This window comes from Oncorhynchus keta, chromosome 2 (genome assembly GCF_023373465.1).
Source record: "Oncorhynchus keta strain PuntledgeMale-10-30-2019 chromosome 2, Oket_V2, whole genome shotgun sequence".
Lineage (NCBI taxonomy): Eukaryota > Metazoa > Chordata > Actinopteri > Salmoniformes > Salmonidae > Oncorhynchus > Oncorhynchus keta.
In genome coordinates, this window is record NC_068422.1 from 34,355,775 (window position 1) to 34,380,561 (window position 24,787).

Below are 24,787 nucleotides of genomic sequence, written 5' to 3' on the forward strand. Positions count from 1 at the left end.
GTGCTTCGTGTTCCGACAATGCAGTAATATCCAACGAGTAATCTAACCTAACAATTTCACAACAATTACCTTATACACACAAGTGTAAAGGAATGAATAAGAATATGTACATAAAATATATATGGATGAGCGATGGCCGAACAGCATAGGCAAGATGCAGTGGATGGTATAGAGTACAGTATATACATATGAGATGAGTAATGTAGGGTATGTAAACATTTTATGAAGTGGCATTGTTTAAAACCTCTTATGGCTGCGATCCCCGTACAGGGATCAACATCAGGGGAAATTTCAGAATGACAACTAAAAATACAATGTCGTAACATTATACTTTCTTGAAAATGCAAGTGTCTTACACCCTTCAAAAGATTAGAATCTTGGTAATCAAACTAAGTTTTCCGATTTAAAATAGACATTACAGACAACAAATGCCATGCTTTTGTTTGAGAAGAGCGATCATCAACAACAAACATTTTCCGCCATGACAGTTTTGACACATTCACATCTGAAGGTAAAATTATGATTCACATTCTGATATCTTGCTCTTATTTCTCTTCCGGAGGGTCCCAGTGATCAAATGAAGTGCCGTTTTCTTTGATAAAATCAATTTTTATAGCCTAAAACGAAACATTTTGTAAACCGCTTGTGTCGTGAATTCCATCTCTATCAACTTTTGACGGAGCATTCGACGTAATTACACATACTAAACAAATGTTTATCTAGTCATAGTTGATTTCAGTGCAATCCTATGGATGTTTGCCACACAGCCAAACTTGATAGTTTTTTTTGCGGGGAGTATTGACCGAAGTGAACTGATTTGAAGACAATGAGCAATGACTTCATTGAGCACCAATAATATTAGCGAAGCTTCATTGATTGACTGTATTTCTGCCCAATGACCACTGATCTTCTTGAAATCTAACTGGGTAGATAGCCAATGAGCTGAGGTAAATGCCAGTATGTGATGGTTATGGGTTGGACCACCATCCCTTGTTTGTAAAAGCACACGTAACAAACTTCATTCTCGCCATTGACCATCAGAGTATTTGCAGTCACGCTTGTTACGCACAGCAGTGTTTTGGAAAGTAGTATTTTGGAAAGTGTTTTTTCAACGATTTCATTGAAGACATCATGACGAATAAATCAGGAAAAGCGAAGTCCAAGTCTAAGTATACAGATTTGCACCAGATTATAGAAGAGATTGATCGGGAAAGTGAGACAGATTTTTTGTTTGAGGAATCAAACATGATTATGATTCAAACATTGAGGAGCTGTTTCTGCAAGGACAGGACGTACTTCTGGACAGGTAAGTGCTAATGCCGTTTGATGAAATATATATTTTTTTGTGCAAAAAAATAAATATATAAAAAATATATATTTGTTTTTGCAATTTGCAATGACATGTGTGATGAAATGTGTAAAGTACACATTGGCTATAGTGTGTGTGTGTATGTATGTGTACGACCCATAATATAATAATAATAATATATGCCATTTAGCAGACGCTTTTATCCAAAGCGACTTCCCGGGAATCGAACCCACTACCCTGGCGTTACAAGCGCCATGCTCTACCAACTGTGCTACCTGTGTTTGTTTGTTTGTTTGTGTGTGTGTGTGTGTGTGTGTGTGCGTGTGTGTGTGCGTGTGTGTGTGTGCGTGTGTGTGTGTGTGTGTGCGTGTTTGTTGGTTTGTTTGGGTGTGTGTGTATATATATGTGTATATATATTTTTTTAATTCAAATGGAATGGAGTAGAACAGCAAACACACCATGGCCACTGCGCCTGCTACTCCTCTCCATTTCCATATGAAATAGCCATTGGGTGCTTTTGGGGAGGGCAGCACTTCACCATATTGACTGTTCCCTCTGCTCTATACAATACATATCTGTTTATTTTATGTAATGATAAAAGGCTCATACAATACAAATATTTTTAAAATGTTTTCTTTCACAGTGATAGCGACTCCGACTGGGAGCCCCAGGTGCTAAGCTGCCCGCTCTACCTCGGCCCCCTCTACACCTGCCTCCAGTGGTGTTCATATGCCACAGTTCATTACTGCAGGCATGACTGTGCCTCAGGGCCAAAAGGGCACAGCATGGATGTGTCGTTGTGTTCTGTGTCGCATGAAGTCCCCCATCACCTGCACCACTTGTTCAGTTTGCCTCTGCATCAGAAAGAGACTGCTATGGGACATGGCACAGGAGGCAAAATATTGTGTGGAGGACTACCCCTGTTTTATTTTTTAAAATATTTTTAAAATAATATTTAAAAAAATAAATTATAAAAACATCTGGTGTGTTAGAATTGCTTTTTGATATGTTGTATTTAGTTATTTGCACTGTTGTATATAGTTATAGGTCATTTCACCAATTTGGCCACTTGGGTACATTTGGGCAACTTGTGTGGGACACCTGTGTGACTTCATGCTAAATGTTATGTAGCTCACCCATTCCTGAAGTTATCAGTCTGAAACATTGCACACCTACAGTTGCCCTCTTGTGTTATCCATCAAAATTATCTCCAGCATCCTATTCTAGTACACGTGAAAGATGATGCTGCAACAATAAAAAAAACTGAAAACAGTATGCTCTTTCTTTCTCTTTTCTTCCACCAGATTTACTGTGTTATATTCTCCTACATTCAATTAACACTTCCACAAACTTCAGAATGTTACCATTCAAATGATACCAAGAATATGCATATCCTTGCCTCTGGGGCTGAGCTACAGGCAGTTAAATTAGGGTATGTCTTCAGGCAGAAATTGAGAACAAGGGATGCAGTCATAATAAGTTAAAGTGACTTGTGATGCATTTATTACATACATTTTTCCATTATTAATGTGTCTGGAGTTGAGTAAGTATGTTGGCAGCAGCCACTCAATGTTAGTGATGGCTGTTTAACAGTCTGATGGCCTTGAGATAGAAGCTGTTTTTCAATCTCTCGGTCCCTGCTTTGATGCACCTGTACTGACCTCGCCTTTTGGATGATAGCAGGGTGAACAGGCAGTGGATCGGATGATTTTTGCCCTTTTCTGTGACATCGGGTGGTGTAGGTGTCCTGGAGGGCAGGTAGTTTGCCCCCGGTGATACGTTGTGCAGACCTCACTACTCTCTGGAGAGCCTTATGGTTATGGGTGGAGCAGTTGCCGTACCAGGTGGTGATACAGCCCGAAAGGATGCTCTCGATTGTGCATCTGTAAAAGTTTGTGAGTGTTTTTGGTGACGAGACACATTTCTTCAGCCTCCTGAGGTTGAAGAGGCGCTACTGCGCCTTCTTCACCACACTATCTGTGTGGTTGGACCATTTCAGTTTGTGTACGCCAATGGAACTTAAACCTTACTACCCTCTACACAACTGTCCCGTTGATGTGGATAGGGTGGTGCTCCCTCTGCTGTTTCCTGAAGTCCACGATCATCTCCTCTGTTATGTTGACGTTGAGTGTGAGGTTATTTTTTCCTGACACCACACTCCGAGGGCCCTCACCTCCTCCCCGTAGGCCGTCTCGTCGTTGTTGGTAATCAAGCCTACCACTGTAGTGTCGTCTGCAAACTTGATGATTGAGTTGCAGGCATGGCCACACAGTCGTGGGTGAACAGGGAGTACAGAAGAGGGCTCAGAACGCACCCTTGAGGGGCCCCAGTCCAGGCACGGCGGCCAGCCCGGGTCCATGGTTGGTTCCTCGGGATGAGTGGGTACTTCGCCCTGCACCGGAGCCGCCACCGACGCTAGATGCCCACCCGGACCCTCCCCTATAGAGTCAGTTTTTGCGGCTGGTGTCCGCACCTTTGGGGGTACAATCAAGCCCTGACCACAGAGAGCCTTTTTATTCTCTATTTTGGTTAGGTCGGGTGTGACTAGGGTGGGTAATCTAGGTTGTTTATTTGTATGTTGGCCTGGTATGGTTCCCAATCAGAGGCAGCTGTTTTTCATTGTCTCTGATTAGCGCGTTTCATTCTATAAACATGTGGAACCCATATCACGCTACGCTTTGGTCCGAATGTTATTACGACGAATCCTCTAATTTGAAATGGTGTCGACATACTTTTGGATATATAGTGTGAATGATATATAGTGTGATGAATGCAACGTCAACTGTGTGAAGTGGATCCGCCTGTTTAGGAAATATGTCTCATCGCCGTCAATACTTTCAGAAAAGCAGTAAATCTTCTCACCCTACCAGTATTTGTCTTTTCAATTGTCAGACAGTAGGTACGGCCTAGTTAGATTTATCATAATGGTCTCTGCGTTGCCAGTTCAATTTGCACCTTTTTGGCATCTCAATGATTTGTATCTGGAATAGGACCATGGGGATTATTGCATCTTTCTGTTTCTCAGGTGTCAAGAGATATTCAATAGAGTTGTTTCTCTCCCACAACTGGGAGTTACTTATATGCCAAAATCCAGGAAATTACCTTTTTGACTAATTTCTCCCTTTGTTTATGGAAATTCAGCACATGTTCTCCAGGCCTGCTCTAGTCCCCTCAGCTGCTGCCATTTTGGGAGGGCAGTGAGGCAGACAGTCATATGCTGTTCCTTTTGGCATCTCTGACACTGGGAGACTGAAGAGTACAGTCAGTGTGGTGCTGGACATTGCTGAGTCAGCTGGGTGCGCTGCTTGCCTGTTCCCAGATCTGTTTGGGTGGTTTAGCCAATTCCTATGGTCATTGTCATACCAGCTTTCCATGCATGACTATGACTATTGGAGTTTTCAATACAGCACAATCAGATCTGGCACCAGGATAGTGCAAGGACACTGACATATCAATATCACATAGTCAGTCAGAAACATTCAGCACTTAGACAGGGCAGCATTGTGTATGGATGTTAGTATGTTGTGAAAACTGTACCAGATCTAGCCATATACTGGTACCAGGCTTAAAATGAAATGAGAATCCATTTTGAAGGCTACTCAGGAAAGCAGATCTTTCTGCATGCTGAACATAATTACTCATGACTGTCCTATGGGGAAATACAACAAAATCAATGATACCTTCGTCATGTTTAGCCTAGTGGTTAGAATGTTGGACTAGTAACCAAAGGGTTGCAAGTTCAAATCCCCAAAGTAAAAATCTGTCGTTCTGCCCCTGAACAAGGCAGTTAACTCACTGTTTCTAGGCTGTCATTGAAAGTAAGAATTTGTTCTTAACTGACTTGCCTTGTAAAATGAAAAAAAAAATGTTTGCTTGCTGCGTAAATGATTTGTACAGTTGTAACCCTATTGATTCATACAGAGTGAGGAACCTACGTATGAGCAAGCCTAAAATAGTCAGAACAATGACATACATACATAAGCAATAAGGCCCGAGAGGGTGTGGTATATGGTCAATATATCACGGCTAAGGACTCCATATCCATGGAGTATCGGCCATATATCACAAACCCTGGAGGTTATTATGAACTGGTGACCAATGTAATTACAGCAGTAAAAACAAATGTTTGTCATACCCATGGTATAGCGTCTGATATTTCACGGCTTTCGGCCAATCAGCATTCAAGGCTTGAGCCACCCAGTTTATAAAACAATATAGATCATCTTGTCGAGATGAATAACAAAGCTGGAGAGTTTTATGGGTTCATATTTATTGGCTTTCACGTTGGAATTACTTTCATGAGCAGATATGTCATCTTATCACTGACTATAAATGTTACCGAACAGATTCTTAATACCAACAGGAATTGTGTGGAGGATTTTGGCAAAGTACCAAAGCTCAGCAGAAGCCGAGTATGGTAAGAACTAGAGATGTTTGTGTTCGTACCTTGACCCTTGTATGTATGCATATACTTGTTTGTGTGTGTGTGTGTGTGTGTGTGTGTGTGTGTGTGTGTGTGTGTGTGTGTGTGTGTGTGTGTGTGTGTGTGTGTGTGTGTGTGTGTGTGTGTGTGTGTGTGTGTGATCTGCATGCATTTGTGTGTTTTTCACAATTATGTAAGTTACTGTTTGATTAATGTTGACCCTTGTCAGTATTTTGTGCCTTGCAGGCTAGGAGGGAACTTAAAACAAAACAATAGTTGGTGAAGCCTCCTTTGTGAGCATGCCAGAAACGTAGTTGTGGGTTACCCTATTGTTAATCAACCAAGCTTAAGCAAATGCATTCTGACTTATTATAACATCTCAAGTGGATATCAGTTTCCTCATCTCCTCTCTGCCTATTATGTAGCTCATCGAGTAGCTTGAATAAGTGTGTATGTAATTCATCCAGTGTCTTTGAGAGCTGAGCTAATGGCCCTCAGTGTGTTCCTCTAACAGTCTGTAACCGTACCTCTTTATCAGCAGGGAAACACTTGTCCAGGAGTGACCTCCTTAGTGGGAAAAGTAGGTCTGAGTTTAACCTGCCTTGTGTTAGACTCTCAGTGGACCTTGACAGAGGCTAAATGAACTCCTCCACTGTACAGAGGGCTAGCAGCTAATAAAGTTGCATGAAAGATAGTGGGAGAGAGATAGGCTATACCTCTCTGGAGGAGCTGAGGAGGTGTGGAGGGGTTGGGGTCTGTGTGGGGAGGGGGGCGTGGGGGTGTCTACCTGTCCTCGTTTTATTAGACTCTCTACATCTGGAAACCTTTCTGCTCGCTATCTGAGCAGCTGAACCATTTCCAGGGTTTCCAAGGGAAGTCCCATCAGATTTGACGTTGCCCTACACACATGGACCTTTATTATCTTGATCAAGGACCTTTTCCAAGATTTCATTCACACGTTGACTTCCCTTAAGTGTTAAGACTGCACCAAAGAAACACAAGGGTCTAGCAAGCTGTCTGTCTGTCAGCACCAACGCCATTACAGTAACTCTTTGTCTTTATCAGAACTACAGTATATGAGTCTTGTGTTTTGTTGCGTGGGAAAGTCTACATATTCTATTTATGCAACGAAGTGAATGAAAACTACAATGGCCTACATGCTCAGACATGTAGGGAGGATGTTTTGTTTGTGTGATGGCACACAATGATCAGTAGAGGGCAGACAGGAGAGTCAGTGTGAGAGATAGCAATCGCATAGAAGTGAGGGCACTCCCTCACGTCCACAACCAGCAGCAGTATCATCATCTTACTGAATATATCTATATTAATACTGTGAACAATTACACATCTTTTTTAACATGAAACAATATTTGAATGTCATAATCCCCTTTAATTTGTGTCACATCATACAATCCTCATGTAAATGGCACCTAAATCATATACTGTTTGGTAAACTTCCAAGGTGAATATTTCCATATAGAGAATGTACCATGTAGTTGGGATAATCTTCTTCCTTTCGAGCATAGAAGAGTCCGTTTATACTGGAGGAAGTCATTTAGAGACGGGCTACTCTGTCTGTGCGTAGATGAGTCTCCCTCTCTGTCTCTCTGTGTTGTTTCCTAGCCTGCTAAAGCCACATTATGTGAAGGTGCTACTCTGATTATGCCACGCCAAGCTTTCACCGGATTACTGCGGTGGGAGGAAAAATCCCCCCTTTGAAATGGAAAAGAAATGAAAAAACGCAAAAACTGTAGTGAGTGGCTACAGGTATAGGTCAACTGCCAGATGCATAGTAAACATTCATCTTCTGCCAGTAAAATAAGATTTGTTTTAAGAACCGGATGTTACCCAATAAGAATATAAACTGGCAAAATCAATAACCCTTCCTCGATCTCCCTAGACTTAGTAAGAGAGGGCATGCCCTTTGACATTAAAACAGTGACAAGAGGTAAAATTATCGTCCAAAACACAGTGTAACCCAACCCCTTTCCTAATTCTGTCCCTGTCTGTCTCCCTTTCCACTGAGTGTAGGTCTGCCACAATCTGGATAGCTAGCTCTGTATCTCCGCTCTCTCTCACTGGAAACACGTGGTTTGAGGGGCAAGGTGGAGAGGGATCGTAATGGTGGTGGTGGTGGCAGTTTGTTTGGGATATTGCTGAGGGATGGTAGCTCAGTTTTGGCACACTCCCCTCTGCTGGTGTAATGTTTGTGATAGAGGAGCATGGCTGGTGTATGACAGGGGAGACTAGTTGATAGTCCCAACCCAGAATAAAGAACATGCTGTTTACTGCCCACTGAAGGAGAACAAGCTCTCTCTCTCTCTCTCTCTCTCTCTCTCTCTCTCTCTCTCTCTCTCTCTCTCTCTCTCTCTTCTCTCTCCCTCCCTTTTCTCACTCTGTCACTTTCACTCTCTGAGACTGTGTATTTTTCTTTCCTTCCCACCCTTTCTCTCGTCTCATCACTCTCTTAATTTCTCAGTCCGTGTAACCTGGGGCTTTGTTCAAATATTGCTTCCTTTAGGTTACGAGGGCGTGGCCCCTTGTTCTTTTTCTTCCTCTCTTTCTATCTCTTTGTCTGTCTCTATTGTTGTATGAACATTGCCTCCTGTGGTCTGAGAGAGGGTGGGCTGTTTCGCTCTCCTCAGTAAAGCTGATCTTGCTGGCACAGGATGCGGGGAGACTTGCTTTTCTGGAAGGACCTGATGCATCATGCTAATGATCCGCTTCTCACTCCTCTCTCTCCAGCCTGCCAGAGGAGCAGGGGTCTCATTTGATGTCGCCGCCTCATCCGGGAACAACAAAAGCAGATTTTACCGCGCAGGAAGCACCCAACGTTGGAGTCAACCATCCACTGATGATTTGGCTCTCTGTGTTCTATGTCTAGTTCTGTTTAGGTCTCTTTCCTCCCTCTCTCACTGTTCTCTCTCTGTATCTGTTTGGATCACGCCCCCTCTTCTCTCTCACTCTTGCATACTCTCTGTCTCTCACTAACTCCCTATCATTCATTCATTCATTCATTCATTCATTCATTCATTCACTCACTCACTCACTCACTCACTCACTCACTCACTCACACTCACTCACTCACTCACTCACTCACTCACCACTCACTCACCCTCTCTCTCTCTCTCTCTCTCTCTCTCATCAGTTTCTGCATCAGTTTGTCAGGCTAGAAGGGAGTTAGATGCCGCTGAGTCTACTGTCAGGTAGGCAGCACTAGATCCTCCAACCCACAGGATTATTCACATTTTCTTTCGGTCTTCCTTCCTCAACATCTTCTTACTCTTCTTCTCCCTCCTCCTCATCCTCCTCCTCCTGCCTTCTTTCTCTCTCCAACTTCCACACCCTGCCTCTGAGTGTGTTGGAGAGCGGCACCATTCGTGTGGTAAAGCAGTGGGAGTGGACCTCAGCGTGTGTATGAGTGTGTGTGTAAGTACTCTTGTGTGTGTGTGAGAGTACGCTTGTGTGTGTGTGAGAGTGAGGGAGCATCAGCCTCTCCAGTCCTCCACACTCTCTCCGTGGAACATCCCTTCTTAAATGGTCTTTTATATGGGTTTGAGACTTTATCACCACTGAAAGCAATGCCACTGCCGAAGCTCTACATGTTGGAATAATATATAGCTCAGGAAAGTCCCAAGATGAGTGAGGAAGCTAAGGAAAAAAGCACTGGAAAACCAGCACATCGCAAGAAGAAAGGAAAAAAGGTATGTGAAGGAAAAACCTTTTGGCTGTCTTTGTAAAAGCTTTGAATGTTGTGTTTGTATTGCTGTGGTTGGTTTACATACATTACTCCCACAAGTTGTGTGTCTATGATCTGTAGACTAAGTATAAAGAGATCATTGGGTTAAGTTTCATAAATAAACAAGCCTCGAGGAGGATGGTGTGAGTGCCTGCGCTCGTATTCCTGCGTGTTTACTTTGGTTTAGCATCTTGTTTCTTCAATGCAGAGATAATGTTCATGAATCTAAACACAACATTCATCAACAAAACATTTTGTACAGAGCAGTTCCGCATATTTGTTTCTATGTGTGCATATTTGTTGTGGTATGAGTATTTGACTGACCTCGAATGCAAAGTCATCAGAACAGATACTGTCACAAAACACTTTTTGGGACCACTTGTTGTTCTGGTATTTCCACTGCACCTGATTGGCTAAAGCAACTAGATGATTACCTAAGCAGGCACTCTAGGGGTGAAGGGGCAGCCTCAGGGTTAGTGTGGGGGCAGCATCTGTTGTTGTTTCCCTACATCACCATCATTGTGAGTCCACAGCTGTACTTCTCTGATGTTGTCCTCCTCCTGTCCCCAGGGGCTGTGATCAAGCCTTTTAATTAAAGGTGTTCTTAGGCACAGCACAGTGTTTATGTCATGGAAGGCTAAATGGTTTTGTGTGTGCGTGTGCGTGTGCGTGTGTGTGTGTGTGTATACCTGCATGCATGCTTTCGTGTGCCTTTGCATTTCCACTAAGTGCTGTTGTGCTTCGCTCTGCTCCTGTGGCCATGTTGTTTTGTCAATGGGGTAAACCCATGATAGATGGGATTCAGCAGGTTCCACTGATCCCTATAGGGCAGGACTCAGAGGGAAGGCCTGGTTCCGGTACGTGAGGCAAGAGACTGAAGACCGGGATGGGGGAAATGCTAAAGGATTAGGGAAGCTTTGGGTATGGCTTTGAACAGGGTACCAGGCAGGGTTAACAATTTGGGATAATTGTTTCGCTATGAATCTATTGACAGGGTCAGGGCCATGGCTGATGTTGGGATTAAGCGATTGCTTGTTGCCACTGATGTCCCTTTGTGTTTGATATGAGACCTGATATCACTGGTTTAATCATACTTCAACCTGTTGTTTTGTATTCCCAAAAGTAATGTAGCCACATGGGAACACAAATTAAATATTACTGGCATTTTTCTTTGTCCCTCTAGTAAGCACAAATCCATTGGAAATCCATTTTGGTTACACGCACGCGTGCACACACACACACACACACACACACACACACACACACACACACACACACACACACACACACACACACACACACACAGGGCCTACAGTCGAATTGTGAAAAAACAATGGCTGCAGCACAATGGTTTCTTAACCACAGAAAGTGAAAAGGCTGGTTAAAAAACTCTTACCCCTCCCCTTTTGCATTTCATAAATATACCACAAAACTTTCAAGCAAAGGAACGAATAGTTTTCATGCCTAAGTTACTCTGGCCAGGTATTTGATTAGTTTCACATTCGCAGTAATGTATAGTAAAGCATGTTAATCATCACAGGAAATACTGATGCTCTAAGGCTAGGAAAGTCCTTTACCTCTTGGCAACTATGCATGTCAGTAGTGCTTTGGAGAATGCAAGCACCTCCCCTACTGCATCTAACCAGACACTTCCCTCTCAATGTTTTCTATGGTACAAGCAAACACCCAGAATAGCATTGATAACATCAGGACCTAAAGCTAGAAGATTGTCAAGATTAGTTACCTCACACCTCACGATCCACAAATAGGCTCTACCATTGGAGGATAATCAGAACTACTGGTGAATGATCTCTGATGAGTGAATTGCATTGACTAGTGATGATACCCGAAAATACATTCTCTACTATATGCATACAAATGTGTTCCGGTGTTGGTATGTTTATGTGTGCTTGTGTGATTATTTGTGCCTGTATGTGTGTGTGTGTATGTGTTTGCATGTGTGTGTGAGTGTGTGTGTGTGTGCCTGCGTGTGAGAGAGTGTGTGAGAGTGTCAGTGTGAGCGTCAGATAAACATGCCAGATGTGTTAATGATTGTAGCCATGGCAACTACTTTTCTGTTCCGAGGACGAGGGATATTGAGGGCGAGAGTGAGCGAGGGAGAGTGAGAAGAGGGGGCTGGAGTTCTAGTCAACCCTGTGGCAATCAGGCCAAATATATACACTGAACAAAAATATAAACGCAACATGTAAAGTATTGGTCCCATGTTTCATGAGCTGAAGTAAAATTTGTTTACATCCCTGTTATTGAGCATTTTTCCTTTGTCAAGATAATCCAGCCGCCTGCCTCCCAAGTGGCGCAGCAGTCTAAGGATCGAACCCCAGTCTGTAATGACGCCTCAAGCACTGTGATGCAGTACAGTGCTTGAGGCGTCATTACAGACTGGGGTTCGATCCAGGACTGTGTTGCAGCCGGCTATGACCGGGAGACCTATGAGAAGGCACACAATTGGCCCAGCGTCGTCTGGGTTAAGGGAGGGTTTGGCCGGCCAGGATGTCCTTGTCCCATTGTGTTCTCGTGACTACTGTGGCGGGCCGGGAGCATGAACACTGACACGGTCCCCAGTTGTACAGTGTTTCCTCCTACACATTGTGCGGCTGGCTTCCCGGTTAAAAACAATGTGTCAAGAAACAGTGCGGCTTGGCCGGGTCGTGTTTTTCGGGGGACGCATGGCTCTCGACCTTCGCCTCTCCCAAGTCCGTGCCGAAGTTGCAGCAATGGGACAAAACTGTAACTACCAATTGGGGAGAAAAAGGTGTAAAATGTTTTTTTTAAATAATAAAATCCAATAAAATAATACATCCACCTGACAGTTGTGGCATATCAAGAAGCTGATTAAACTGCATGAGCAATAAACAGGTGCACCCTGTGCTGGGGACAATAAAATGCCATTCTAAAATGTGCAGTTTTGTCACATAACACAATGCCACAGATGTCTAAAGTTTTGAGGGATCGTGCAATTGGCATGTTGACTGTAGCCATGTCCACCAGAGCTGTTGACAGAAAATGTCATGTTAATTTCTCTACCATAAGCCACCTCCAACATTGTTTTATAGAATTTGGCAGTACGTCCAACCGGCCTCACAACCGCAGACCACGTGTATTGCGTCATGTTGTAAACAGAGTGCCTCATGGTGGCGGACAACGAACACAATTGCATTTTATTGATGGCAATTTGAATGCACAGAAATACTTTTTATTTTATTTGTATTTATTTATTTGATTTATTTGACCTTTATTTAACCAGGTAGGCAAGTTGAGAACAAGTTCTCATTTACAATTGCGACCTGGCCAAGATAAAGCAAAGCAGTTCGACACATACAACGACACAGAGTTACACATGGAGTAAAACGAACATACAGTCAATAATACAGTATAAACAAGTATATATATATATATATATATACAATGTGAGCAAATGAGGTGAGATAAGGGAGGTAAAGGCAAAAAACAGGCCATGGTGGCAAAGTAAATACAATATAGCAAGTAAAACACTGGAATGATAGATTTGCAGTGGAAGAATGTGCAAAGTAGAAATAAAAATAATGGGGTGCAAAGGAGCAAAATAAATCAATTAAATACAGTTGGGAAAGAGGTAGTTGTTTGGGCTAAATTATAGGGGGGCTATGTACAGGTGCAGTAATCTGTGAGCTGCTCTGACAGTTGGTGCTTAAAGCTAGTGAGGGAGATAAGTGTTTCCGGTTTCAGAGATTTTTGTAGTTCGTCCCAGTCATTGGCAGCAGAGAACTGGAAGGAGAGGCGGCCAAAGAAAGAATTGGTTTTGGGAGTGACCAGTGAAATATACCTGCTGGAGCGCGTGCTACAGGTGGGTGATGCTATGGTGACCAGCGAGCTGAGATAAGGGGGGACTTTACCTAGCAGGGTCTTGTAGATGACATGGAGCCAGTGGGTTTGGCGACGAGTATGAAGCGAGGGCCAGCCAACGAGAGCGTACAGGTCGCAATGGTGGGTAAGTATATGGGGCTTTGGTGACAAAACGGATGACACTGTGATAGATTGCATCCAATTTGTTGAGTAGGGTATTGGAGGCTATTTTGTAAATGACATCGCCGAAGTCGAGGATTGGTAGGATGGTCAATTTTACAAGGGTATGTTTGGCAGCCTGAGTGAAGGATGCTTTGTTGCGAAATAGGAAGCCAATTCTAGATTTAACTTTGGATTTAACTTTTTATTGGAGATGTTTGATGCTTGAAGAGATCCTGAGGCCCATTGTGAGGCTCATTTTTTAAGGTATCTGTGACCAACAGATGCATATCTGTTTTCCCAGTCATTGGAAATCCATAGATTAGGGCCTAATGAATTGATTTAATTTGACTGATTTCCTCATATGAACGAGAACTCAGTAAGATCTTTGATCTTTGTTGCATGTGTGCTTACATTTTTGTTCAGTACATTTCATGAGACTGCTGATGGAAATACTCAAGGATACAATAAAGTATCTTTTGAGCAAAGGCTTCTGACCTACGGCGACTATATGACAATGTTATAAATCAAACTGAAATGTATTTTGTGTCTGAGTATCTGTGTGCAGCTTCAGAGGACAATGCCTGGCATTCTTATCAAACAAATTATGTAGGGTCCTTGAGAGAACTTTGGTATACAGTAAAATAATGTGATTGATAGATGAAGATTAATAATATGATACTCCTCTCTTCTTTCAGCATCTAGTCATAATTTATACATGCAGGTGAAGGGTCCTTCTGTGGCTCAGTTGGTAGAGCTTGGCGCTTGTAACGCCAGGGTAGTGGGTTCGATTCCCGGGACCACCCATACGTAGAATGTATGCACACATGACTGTAAGTCGCTTTGGATAAAAGCGTCTGCTAAATGGCATATATTATTATTATTATTATTATAAGGATACACATACAGCTGTGATGTTTCTGATCAAGATACATTCCCTCTCATTAGAGGACAGTGTGGACCTCCTGTCCTGTTACCTCACATTACAAGTGGTGACAACAGGTCAGGTGTCTGCCTCCATTGTCATGGCAATGACCCAACTGTGTGATGATAAACGTCTGTATCAGACTGGGCATCGTCCATGGTGGGAGAGAGGGGGAGCGGGGGCGAAGGGTGGTCAGGTTACTGTCTCAGTCGGTTTCCTGTGCCTTTCCCTTCAAAGACAGGTCTGTAGATGACGAGAGAAGAGAACTTTCTTAACCCCTGCTGTATGACTCACATGACATCAGTGTTTACTGAGACTCATAAAGGCCATCATCCACTGTATGATTGGTTGTTATTGTCTGACTTCGACATAGGCAGTGACACTAGGAATGGTGTTTATCTATGACACAAAATGATGTCATTTTGTGAGGTCGAAGGTGAGGCATTGGTTTATTTAGGATTGCGAAATATTGTGGAGTGTTGTGGAATATTATAGCAGTAAAAAGTCACTGAAATAATATTGGGGACTGGACACAGCCATGGAATTTCTCTGTAGAGTTCTGTCATTTGTTTCTTCCATCTTTTGTTTTAAATGATGCCCCAATGTCTTTCTCTGTAGCAGTGGGACTGATGTTAAAGCGCTCTGGTCTTTGTCTTGTGAAATAATTCAGTCACTAGCTAAGAGCCTTGTGTTTAGAGGATTGGTGATACACACGTAAGCTCTTTCGTGATATAGCTTTCAAAGAAGACTCACACATCAGAGCATTGGCATTAACATCCCAGCTTTTCTGAAAGCGCTGAAAAGAATTCTCCCATGCAATACATTGGAGAACCAGTCTGTGTTTTGTTTTCTAGATTAAGTTAACTGACCTGGCACAGAGTATATCCTTAAGAGGAATAGGTTTACGCTTTAGATTAGAAAGTATGAGAAAAGCAGGATGTGTGTGTCTATGTATGTTTGACAGAGAGAGATAGAGTAGCCCAGACAAATGACAGATAAGAGACGAGAAGAGGGTGTGTGCATACTGTGACATACCGAGGTATCAAATTAATACATGGGGAATTATTTTATGTGTAATGGTGGATAGGTTCTACTAAGATAACATATGGCATATTTTAAGATGGTCATATCAAAGATATCTTAGGTACTAGATTTTTAGATATCCCTAAATAAGTCAACTCATAACTTGCAGCTGATTGTTGACACATCAACCAGGATTAAGGGCCAGGGCAATTTGTGACTGTTGATGTTTTGGTAATCAGGGGCTGTGTTGGACGGGGAGTGGTTTCTGCTCCTAGGCAATCAGCAATTAGTACTGGGTGGTGTGCTCTTACCTTTGCTAGGCAATTAGCAATTAGTGTTAGTACTTCAGTCTCTCCTATTTTCACAACAGTGGTCTTGTTGCCAAAACTAAATCCAATTTATGCTTTATCCGAAAATGTGGTCTGAGGCGCCATATAGAGGGTGTGACGCAATTGCGGAGCCTTCGGAGGCATGCAGAGGCCAAAATGAGCTCCGTACCGCATTTCCATGCACCTCCCAAATTTTATAACAATGAGGAGGGCTCCGTAAAGATCCGCATTGACATGATTGGTTGACGGTAGGTGGGGGCAGGAGCTCCAGTATAAAAACAAGCTCACTTCCTTCACAAAAGCTCTGCTATGCGAAGTGCAAGAAGTACAAATGCCCTGACTTCTGAAGAGGCCGTATTGCAGTAAATGCTGTATGGCCACTGCAGAAGTCGGATTTACCATGCAGAGCCTTTAAGACAGTTCTGTCGAGTTGTTCGGGCAGAGTTAGAGGAAGGAAAGACAGGAAGAATCCACACCATACTCACTTGAGTATTTTACCTAGATATTTCTCAGATCACTTTGCTCTTTTGTAGCTTTGTCAACTATGTGTGTGTTTTCTATACTTTACAGATGCTCCCCACCCCTTGGCCGCAACCCTTCTAAATGTAGTTTACCCTGCCCGCACAACCCATGTGGAATTCTTGGTGCCCTTCAGTCCCTAGACTTTTTGGCCTTGACAGAGACATGAATAACCGCAGAGAACAGTGCTACTCCACCTGCACTCTCTTCACTAAAGAGACAAATGGGAAAAAATGGAGGAAAACTAAACTTTCAGAGGACCTATCATTCTTTCACTTCCTCCCCTCTACCTTCTCTCCCTCTGTATCTGCTGCTAAAGCCACTTTTTATCACTCTAAATTTCAAGCTTCTGCCTCTAACCCTAGGAAACTTTTCCACCTTCTTCTCCCTCCTTAATCCTACACCCCCTCACTCTCTGCAGATGACATTGTCAACCACTTTGAAAAGAAGGTTGACAACATCCGCTACTCATTTACTCAAGCTTATTGAATCTACTGGTCCCACTCACAGAGAACTACCCTATGCCATGTCCTCTTTCTCCCCTCTCCCTCCAGATGTAATCCTGCAACTAGTGAGATCTGGCCGCCCGACAACCTGCTCGCTCGGTTCCATCCCCTCCTCCCTTCTCCAGACCATCTCTGGAGACCTTCTCCCATTCCTCACTTTCATCATCAACTCATCCCTGACCACTGGCTGTGTCCCCTCTGACTTCAAATTGGCCAGAGTCGCTCCCCTCCTCTAGAAACGAACACTTGAAACCGCTGACGTCAAAAACCCAGAACTGTATCCCTCCTTTCTTTCCAAACCTCTTGAGCGTGCTATCTGACCAACTCTATCTCTCTCTGAATAATCTTCTTGACCATAACCAGCCAGGCTTCAAGATGGGTCACTCAACCAAGACTCCTCTTTTCTGTATCACTGAGGCTGTCTGGACTGCCAAAGCTGACTCTCTCTCCTCTGTTCTCATCCTCCTGTATCTATCTGCTGCATTCAACAGATATCCTCTCCACCCTCTCAGAGTTGGGGGTCTCTTGGATTGCCTCCTTTGTGGCAGGCCACTCCTACCAGGTGACGTTGAGAGGATCTGTGTCTGCATCACGTTCTCTAAATACTGTTGTCCTCCAGGGCTCGTTCCAGGTCCTCTTCATACACTAAGTCACACATATCCTCACATGGTCTCTCCTATCATTGCTATGCGGATGACCCTCAACTACTTTTCTCCTTCCCCCTTCTGACTCCTAGGTGGCGACACGCATCTCTGTGTGTCTGGCAGATATCTCAGCTCGGATGTTGGGCCACCACATCAAGCTCAACTAGACGGAGCTGCTCTTTCTCCCTGGGAAGGCTTGCCCACTCCAATATCTTTCTATCATGGTTGACAACTCCACGGTGTCCCCCTCCCAGAGTGCAAAAAACATTGGCGTGACCCTGAGCAATAACATGTCGTTCTCTGCAAACATCAAAGCAGTGACTCGCGCCTGCAGGTTCCTGGTCTACAACGGAGTATTACACAGGAAGCAGCGCAGGTCCTAATCCAGGGACTTGTCATCTCCCGTCTGGACTACTGCAACTCGCTGTTGGCTGGGCTCCCGCTTGTGTCATCAAACCCTTGCAACTTATTCAGAATGTTGCGCCCCACCTGGTGTTCAACCTTCCCATGTTCATCCATGTCACCCCACTCTTCCGCACACTCCACTAGCTTCCAGTTGAAGCCCCAACTCGATCCTGGGGCCATCGCTGGGTGCATGTTTAGCTTTTTGCCCTATCACTACACAGCTGAATCAAATGACCAACTCATCATCAAGCTTTGATTATTTGAGTCAGCCGTGTAGTGCTAGTGCGGGTAGCAGGACCGAGTTTGGGAAACCCTACACTACAAGACATTTACATTACATTTACATTTAAGTCATTTAGCAGACGCTCTTATCCAGAGCGACTTACAAATTGGTGCATACACCTTATGACATCCAGTGGAACAGCCACTTACAATAGTGCATCTAAATCTTTTTAGGGGGGGGGGGTGAGAAGGATTACTTACCCTATCCTAGGTATTCCTTGAAGAGGTGGGGTTTCAGGTGTCTCCGGAAGGTGGTGATTGACTCCGCTGTCCTGGCGTCGTGAGGGAGTTTGTTCCACCATTGGGGGCCAGAGCAGCGAACAGTTTTGACTGGGCTGAGCGGGAACTGTACTTCCTCAGTGGTAGGGAGGCGAGCAGGCCAGAGGTGGATGAACGCAGTGCCCTTGTTTGGGTGTAGGGCCTGATCAGAGCCTGGAGGTACTGAGGTGCCGTTCCCCTCACAGCTCCGTAGGCAAGCACCATGGTCTTGTAGCGGATGCGAGCTTCAACTGGAAGCCAGTGGAGAGAGCGGAGGAGCGGGGTGACGTGAGAGAACTTGGGAAGGTTGAACACCAGACGGGCTGCGGCGTTCTGGATGAGTTGTAGGGGTTTAATGGCACAGGCAGGGAGCCCAGCCAACAGCGAGTTGCAGTAATCAAGACGGGAGATGACAAGTGCCTGGATTAGGACCTGCGCCGCTTCCTGTGTGAGGCAGGGTCGTACTCTGCGGATGTTGTAGAGCATGAACCTACAGGAACGGGACACCGCCTTGATGTTAGTTGAGAACGACAGGGTGTTGTCCAGGATCACGCCAAGGTTCTTAGCGCTCTGGGAGGAGGACACAATGGAGTTGTCAACCGTGATGGCGAGATCATGGAACGGGCAGTCCTTCCCCGGGAGGAAGAGGAGCTCCGTCTTGCTGAGGTTCAGCTTGAGGTGGTGATCCGTCATCCACACTGATATGTCTGCCAGACATGCAGAGATGCGATTCGCCACCTGGTCATCAGAAGGGGAAAGGAGAAGATTAATTGTGTGTCGTCTGCATAGCAATGATAGGAGAGACCATGTGAGGTTATGACAGAGCCAAGTGACTTGGTGTATAGCGAGAATAAGAGAGGGCCTAGAACAGAGCCCTGGGGACACCAGTGGTGAGAGCGCGTGGTGAGGAGACAGATTCTCGCCACGCCACCTGGTAGGAGCGACCTGTCAGGTAGGACGCAATCCAAGCGTGGGCCGCGCCGGAGATGCCCAACTCGGAGAGGGTGGAGAGGAGGATCTGATGGTTCACAGTATCGAAGGCAGCCGATAGGTCTAGAAGGATGAGAGCAGAGGAGAGAGAGTTAGCTTTAGCAGTGCGGAGCGCCTCCGTGATACAGAGAAGAGCAGTCTCAGTTGAATGACTAGTCTTGAAACCTGACTGATTTGGATCAAGAAGGTCATTCTGAGAGAGATAGCGGTAGAGCTGGCCAAGGACGGCACGCTCAAGAGTTTTGGAGAGAAAAGAGAGAAGGGATACTGGTCTGTAGTTGTTGACATCGGAGGGATCGAGTGTAGGTTTTTTCAGAAGGGGTGCAACTCTCGCTCTCTTGAAGACGGGAGGGACGTAGCCAGCGGTCAGGGATGAGTTGATGAGCGAGGTGAGGTAAGGGAGAAGGTCTCCGGAAATGGTCTGGAGAAGAGAGGAGGGGATAGGGTCAAGCGGGCAGGTTGTTGGGCGGCCGGCCGTCACAAGACGCGAGATTTCATCTGGAGAGAGAGGGGAGAAAGAGGTCAGAGCATAGGGTAGGGCAGTGTGAGCAGAACCAGCGGTGTCGTTTGACTTAGCAAACGAGGATCGGATGTCGTCGACCTTCTTTTCAAAATGGTTGACGAAGTCATCTGCAGAGAGGGAGGAGGGGGGGGGGGGAGGGAGGATTCAGGAGGGAGGAGAAGGTGGCAAAGAGCTTCCTAGGGTTAGAGGCAGATGCTTGGAATTTAGAATGGTAGAAAGTGGCTTTAGCAGCAGAGACAGAGGAGGAAAATGTAGAGAGGAGGGAGTGAAAGGATGCCAGGTCCGCAGGGAGGCGAGTTTTCCTCCATTTCCGCTCGGCTGCCCGGAGCCCTGGCCAAGACCATGGTACGGAGCAGCAAGAGGAACTTCCCCTCCTACCTTCCGGCTATGCTCAAACCCTACATCCCAACCTGAGCACTCTGTTCTGCCACCTCTGGTTGTCCCACCTTGCTACAGTGCCTTGCGAAAGTATTTGCCCCCCTTGAACTTTGCGACCTTTTGCCACATTTCAGGCACATTTCAGGCACATTTAAGCACAAACTGAATTAAATGCTCAGTGTTGACAATACACAGAGAGAAATCTTCTAAAAATAACAGTTTTTTTTAGCATATACTAAAAAATGAAAATACTGCATGTCATGCCTGCTCCCGCTCCCCCTCTCTGGCGCTCAAGGACACCAGGGGACCCATCATTACGCACACCTGTCACCATCATTATGCGCTTCTGCGCAATATTGGACTCACCTGAACTTCATTACTTTGTTGATTGCCCCTCTATATCTGTCTGCTCCTCAGTTTGTTCCCACTGGTCAGCATTATTGTCATTATGTTTTCCCTGTCCAGATGCTGTCCTTGTTTGTTTTTTGTCGATTTTATTAAATGTTCACTCTCTGTACTTGCTTCTCGTCTCCCAGTGTCTGCCCTTACAGAATTTTGACATCACTATGTGAAGCATCAGGGAGTTTTTAGTATTTTGGTTGGTTGGTGATTGGGAACTGGGGGTGCCTCAGCTGGCTCATCAGGCTTCCACACCTTAGCTGGCGCGAGAGGTTTCCTCACCTTGGTTGGCTCGGCAGGCTCCCATCCCACTTCATGCCTCAGCCGGCTCGTCGGGCTCCCATGCCTCAGCCGGTTCGTCGGGCTCCCATCCCACGTCATGCCTCAGCCGGCTCGTCGTGCTCCCATCCCACGTCATGCCTCAGCCAGCTCATCAGGCTCCCATCCCACATCATGCCTCATCCGGATGGTCGGGCTCCCACGCCTCAGCCGGCTCATCAGGCTTCCACGCCTCAGCTGGCCCTGATGGGTTGCCGGGTGTCACCCCTAGAGGGGGGCTACTGTCGCTCCCCCTGTCTGGCACTTGAGGATGCCAGGCGGCCCATCATTACGCACACCTGTCACCATCATTATGCACACTTCATGTAGCCTAGCTCCTACGCATATATGTTTTGGTAAGGTTTGTATCACAACTAAAGTGGCCAAATAACTTCTTAAAATTAAACACATTCATCCTTTACAACCGGTGTAGAGACTAACTGGCAGACATAGTGTGAGTTTCAAGTTTAGGGAAGATCATTTTCAATATAAAAAGGCATCCTTTGAAATAAAGCAATCATGCAAAATCGCATTTGCGGTGACTTCTGAGAACAGCTAATTGATTGTATTTTGTAACATTTGCGCTTATATTCTACTGCCGTGTGCACATTGCTGCACTTATAATGTGAAGAAAATGCCTAATATTTCATTCTTGCACAGAAGGACAAGTTGACCAATTACACCTTGGCTGGTGTATCAACACTCCCAGTCACTACAAAGATACAGGTCTCCTTCCTAAATGATTTGTCTGAGAGGAAGGAATCCACTCAGATATTTCACCATGAGGCCAATGGTGACTTTAAAACAGTTACAGAGTTTAATGTCTGTGAGAAAACTGAGGATGGATCAACAACATTGTAGTTACTGCACAATGCTAACCTAATTGACAGAGTGACAAAAAGGAAGCATGTACAGAATACAAATATCAAAAAACATGCCTGTTTGTAAAAATACACTAAAGTAATACTGCAAAAAATGTAGGAAAGCAGTGAACTTTTTGTCCTGAATACAAAGTGTTATGTTTGGGGAAAATCCAGTACAACACATTACTGAGTACCGCTCTCCATATTTTCAAGCATAGTGGTGGCTGCATCAGGTTATGGGTATGCTTGTAATTGTTAAGGCCTGGGGAGTTTTTTAGGATAAAAAATAAACAGACAGGAGCCAGGCACAGGCAAAAATCCTAGAGGAAATCCAGGTTCACTCTGCTTTCTACCAGACACTGTGTCACACTCTGACCATTATTTGCGTTGTTTGTTTCTATGTTTTGTTTGGTCAGGGTGTGATATGAGTGGGCATTCTATGTTGCATGTTTAGTTCGTCTGTTTCTATGTGTTTTGGCCTGATATGGTTCTCAATCAATGGCAGGTGTTAGTCTCTGATTGGGAACCATATTTAGGTAGCCTGTTTGGTGTTTGGGTTTGTGGATGATTGTTCTTGTCTCTGTGTTTGTTTGCACCAGATAGGGCTGTTTTGGTTTTTCACGTTACGTTTAGTGTTTTTGTATGGTTCATCATTATCTTTATTAAAGATGAATCGAAATAACCACGCTGCATTTTGGTCCGATCCCTGCTATACCTCCTCTTCAGAGGAAGAGGAAGAAGAAAACCTTAACAGTAACAAAACACATACCATCTACTGTACCCTTTTTTGTTGACAGAGTAAACATGGTTTCTTGTATTGTTACACATCCTCATGATCAAATCAAATCAAATGTATTTAAAAAGCCCTTCTTACATCAGCTGATATCTCAAAGTGTTGTACAGAAACCCAGCCTAAAACCCCAAACAGCAATGCAAGGTGTAGAAGCAGTCTTTATGTTTTACACATCCTCATGAACGGTCTTCATGTCTTTCCAGGAGACTTGCAGTACAAACAAATCTTCTGAGGTGAAAGCAGTGGGTGATGAAGGAAGTGTATGAGCCTAAACCCACCAATTCAGGGAGAGGCTTGTCCACCTGACTGTGGAGTGCAGAAAGGACAAGACAGTTGTTTACAAGGAGCCAGAGTCACAGCTCCCAAAACCCAAAATTGCTACAGTGCCAAAGCCTGCTAAACCAGCTGGAGAAAAATACTGCAGCTGGAGATTACGCAATAATTGCGACGGAGGACACCAAGCGACCACCTGGTAAATGTAGTCTCTTTTGGTCAATCTTCCAATGATATGCCTACAAATACGTCACAATGCTGCAGACACCTTGGGGAAAACGTGGAAAAGATAAGCTGACTCCTCGCTCCTCCACAGCCATATAAGGAGTCATTGCCATGAGGCGGTTTCAAAAAATGCGCCACTTCCTGATTGTATTTTTATCTGGGTTTTTTCTGTGACATCAGTTCTGTGGCAGTTACAGACAATATCTTTGCAGTTTTGGAAACGTCAGAGTGTTTTCTTTCCAAATCTGTCAATTATATGCATAGTCGAGCATCTTTTCGTGACAAATTATCTTGTTTAAAACGGGAACGTTTTTCATCCAAAAATTAAAAGAGCGCCCCCTATATCGAAGAATATATCGAAGAATTTCATAAGATGAGGTTCACCAGCTGAAGAACATTCTCGAATATTATATATAAATACCGGACTCCGGACTCAGATATATATGTTTTTGTATTGTTTTGTATGGTTAGGTATTATTGCACTGTTGGAGCTAGAAACATAAGCATTTCACTGCACCTTGCGATAACATCTGAAAAATAAGTGTACGCGACCCATAACTTTTAAAATATTTTCGAGAGTCATCAACTTCTTTGTTTCCAAGCAATATTGTCTTAGAGAAAGACATGGGTGATTGTTGTGTACTGTCTGTACATGTAGAAAATAAGACATCTTAGACAACACTTTAGCTAGCTAGCTACAACACAGGTATTGTTACTCAAAGACTAATATGAGTCATAAAGCCAAAGTCATCCCTTTACTCTTCATCATCAAAACATTTCTGCAGTTTTGCACGTAATGAGATGCACCGAGGCTCCCTAGGATGGTTAGCTAGCTAGCTATAACGTTAGAGTACAGTATATTTTAGGTATAGCAAACAAAGATAAATAGCTAAACTTGGCCAGCTTGCCTTGCAGTGGTATTAGCAAGCCCCGTTATGTCCGAATTGATCACGAAATTGTACTGAACAACACTGCCTTGTATAAAAAGATAGCTTATATTGTAAGCTCGCTATGACAGCAAAACTAATTATTTGTCAGTCATTTGCCCTCCCATTCCAGCTGGTCTAGGCTGCCACAGCCAGGTGATCTAGACAGGGCTCTCCAACTCTGTTCCTGGTGAGCTACTCTCCTGTAGGATTTTACTAGCTCACCTGATTCTAATAATTAGCTGGTTGATAAACTGAAGCAAGCTAGTTACAACTGGGGTTAAAGCAAAAATCTACAGGAGGGTAGCTCTCCAGGAACAGGGGTTGGAGAGCCCTGATCTAGTATGTTCTAAAGAGCCAACCTTCGAGGGTGGAAACACAACTGGACAAGGAAGTAGGGATCCCATCAGGGTGGAGTCTTTACAAAGCCAGGGAAAATGACTCAACCTAGATATCCTGCAATGTCCTGGCAAATAGGAATATCGTCCAATGGCTCTATTGAGCAAGGACCAATATACTTGCTGCTAGTGTGATCCAATCGTTGAAACAAACGCTACAATAATTGCTGCAAAACATGACTCCATACAATTTTAGATCAGACAGCAGGCTCAATCAACCAAAGAAGTCATTGGTAGAACTCTCCTGGCACAAAAATTCTAAATTACCGCGATAGTGCATAATTATGTCTGGAACACCTCATCACTCAGAATTATGTAGGGAGACTGGAAAAACACC

At 44.3% G+C, this 24,787-nt stretch overlaps 1 protein-coding gene across 1 annotated transcript in view; it reads left to right on the top strand.

Moving 5' to 3' along the window:
* Nucleotides 1–8,903: 8,903 nt before the first annotated feature.
* Nucleotides 8,904–24,787, top strand: part of LOC118399607 (ankyrin-3-like) — a 207,307-nt gene continuing 191,423 nt past the window's right edge. The window contains exon 1 of the mRNA XM_052475545.1: nt 8,904–9,436. Within this exon, the coding sequence (XP_052331505.1) occupies nt 9,371–9,436 (66 nt within the window). The 5' untranslated portion in view covers nt 8,904–9,370. The remainder of the gene's footprint in view (nt 9,437–24,787) is intronic.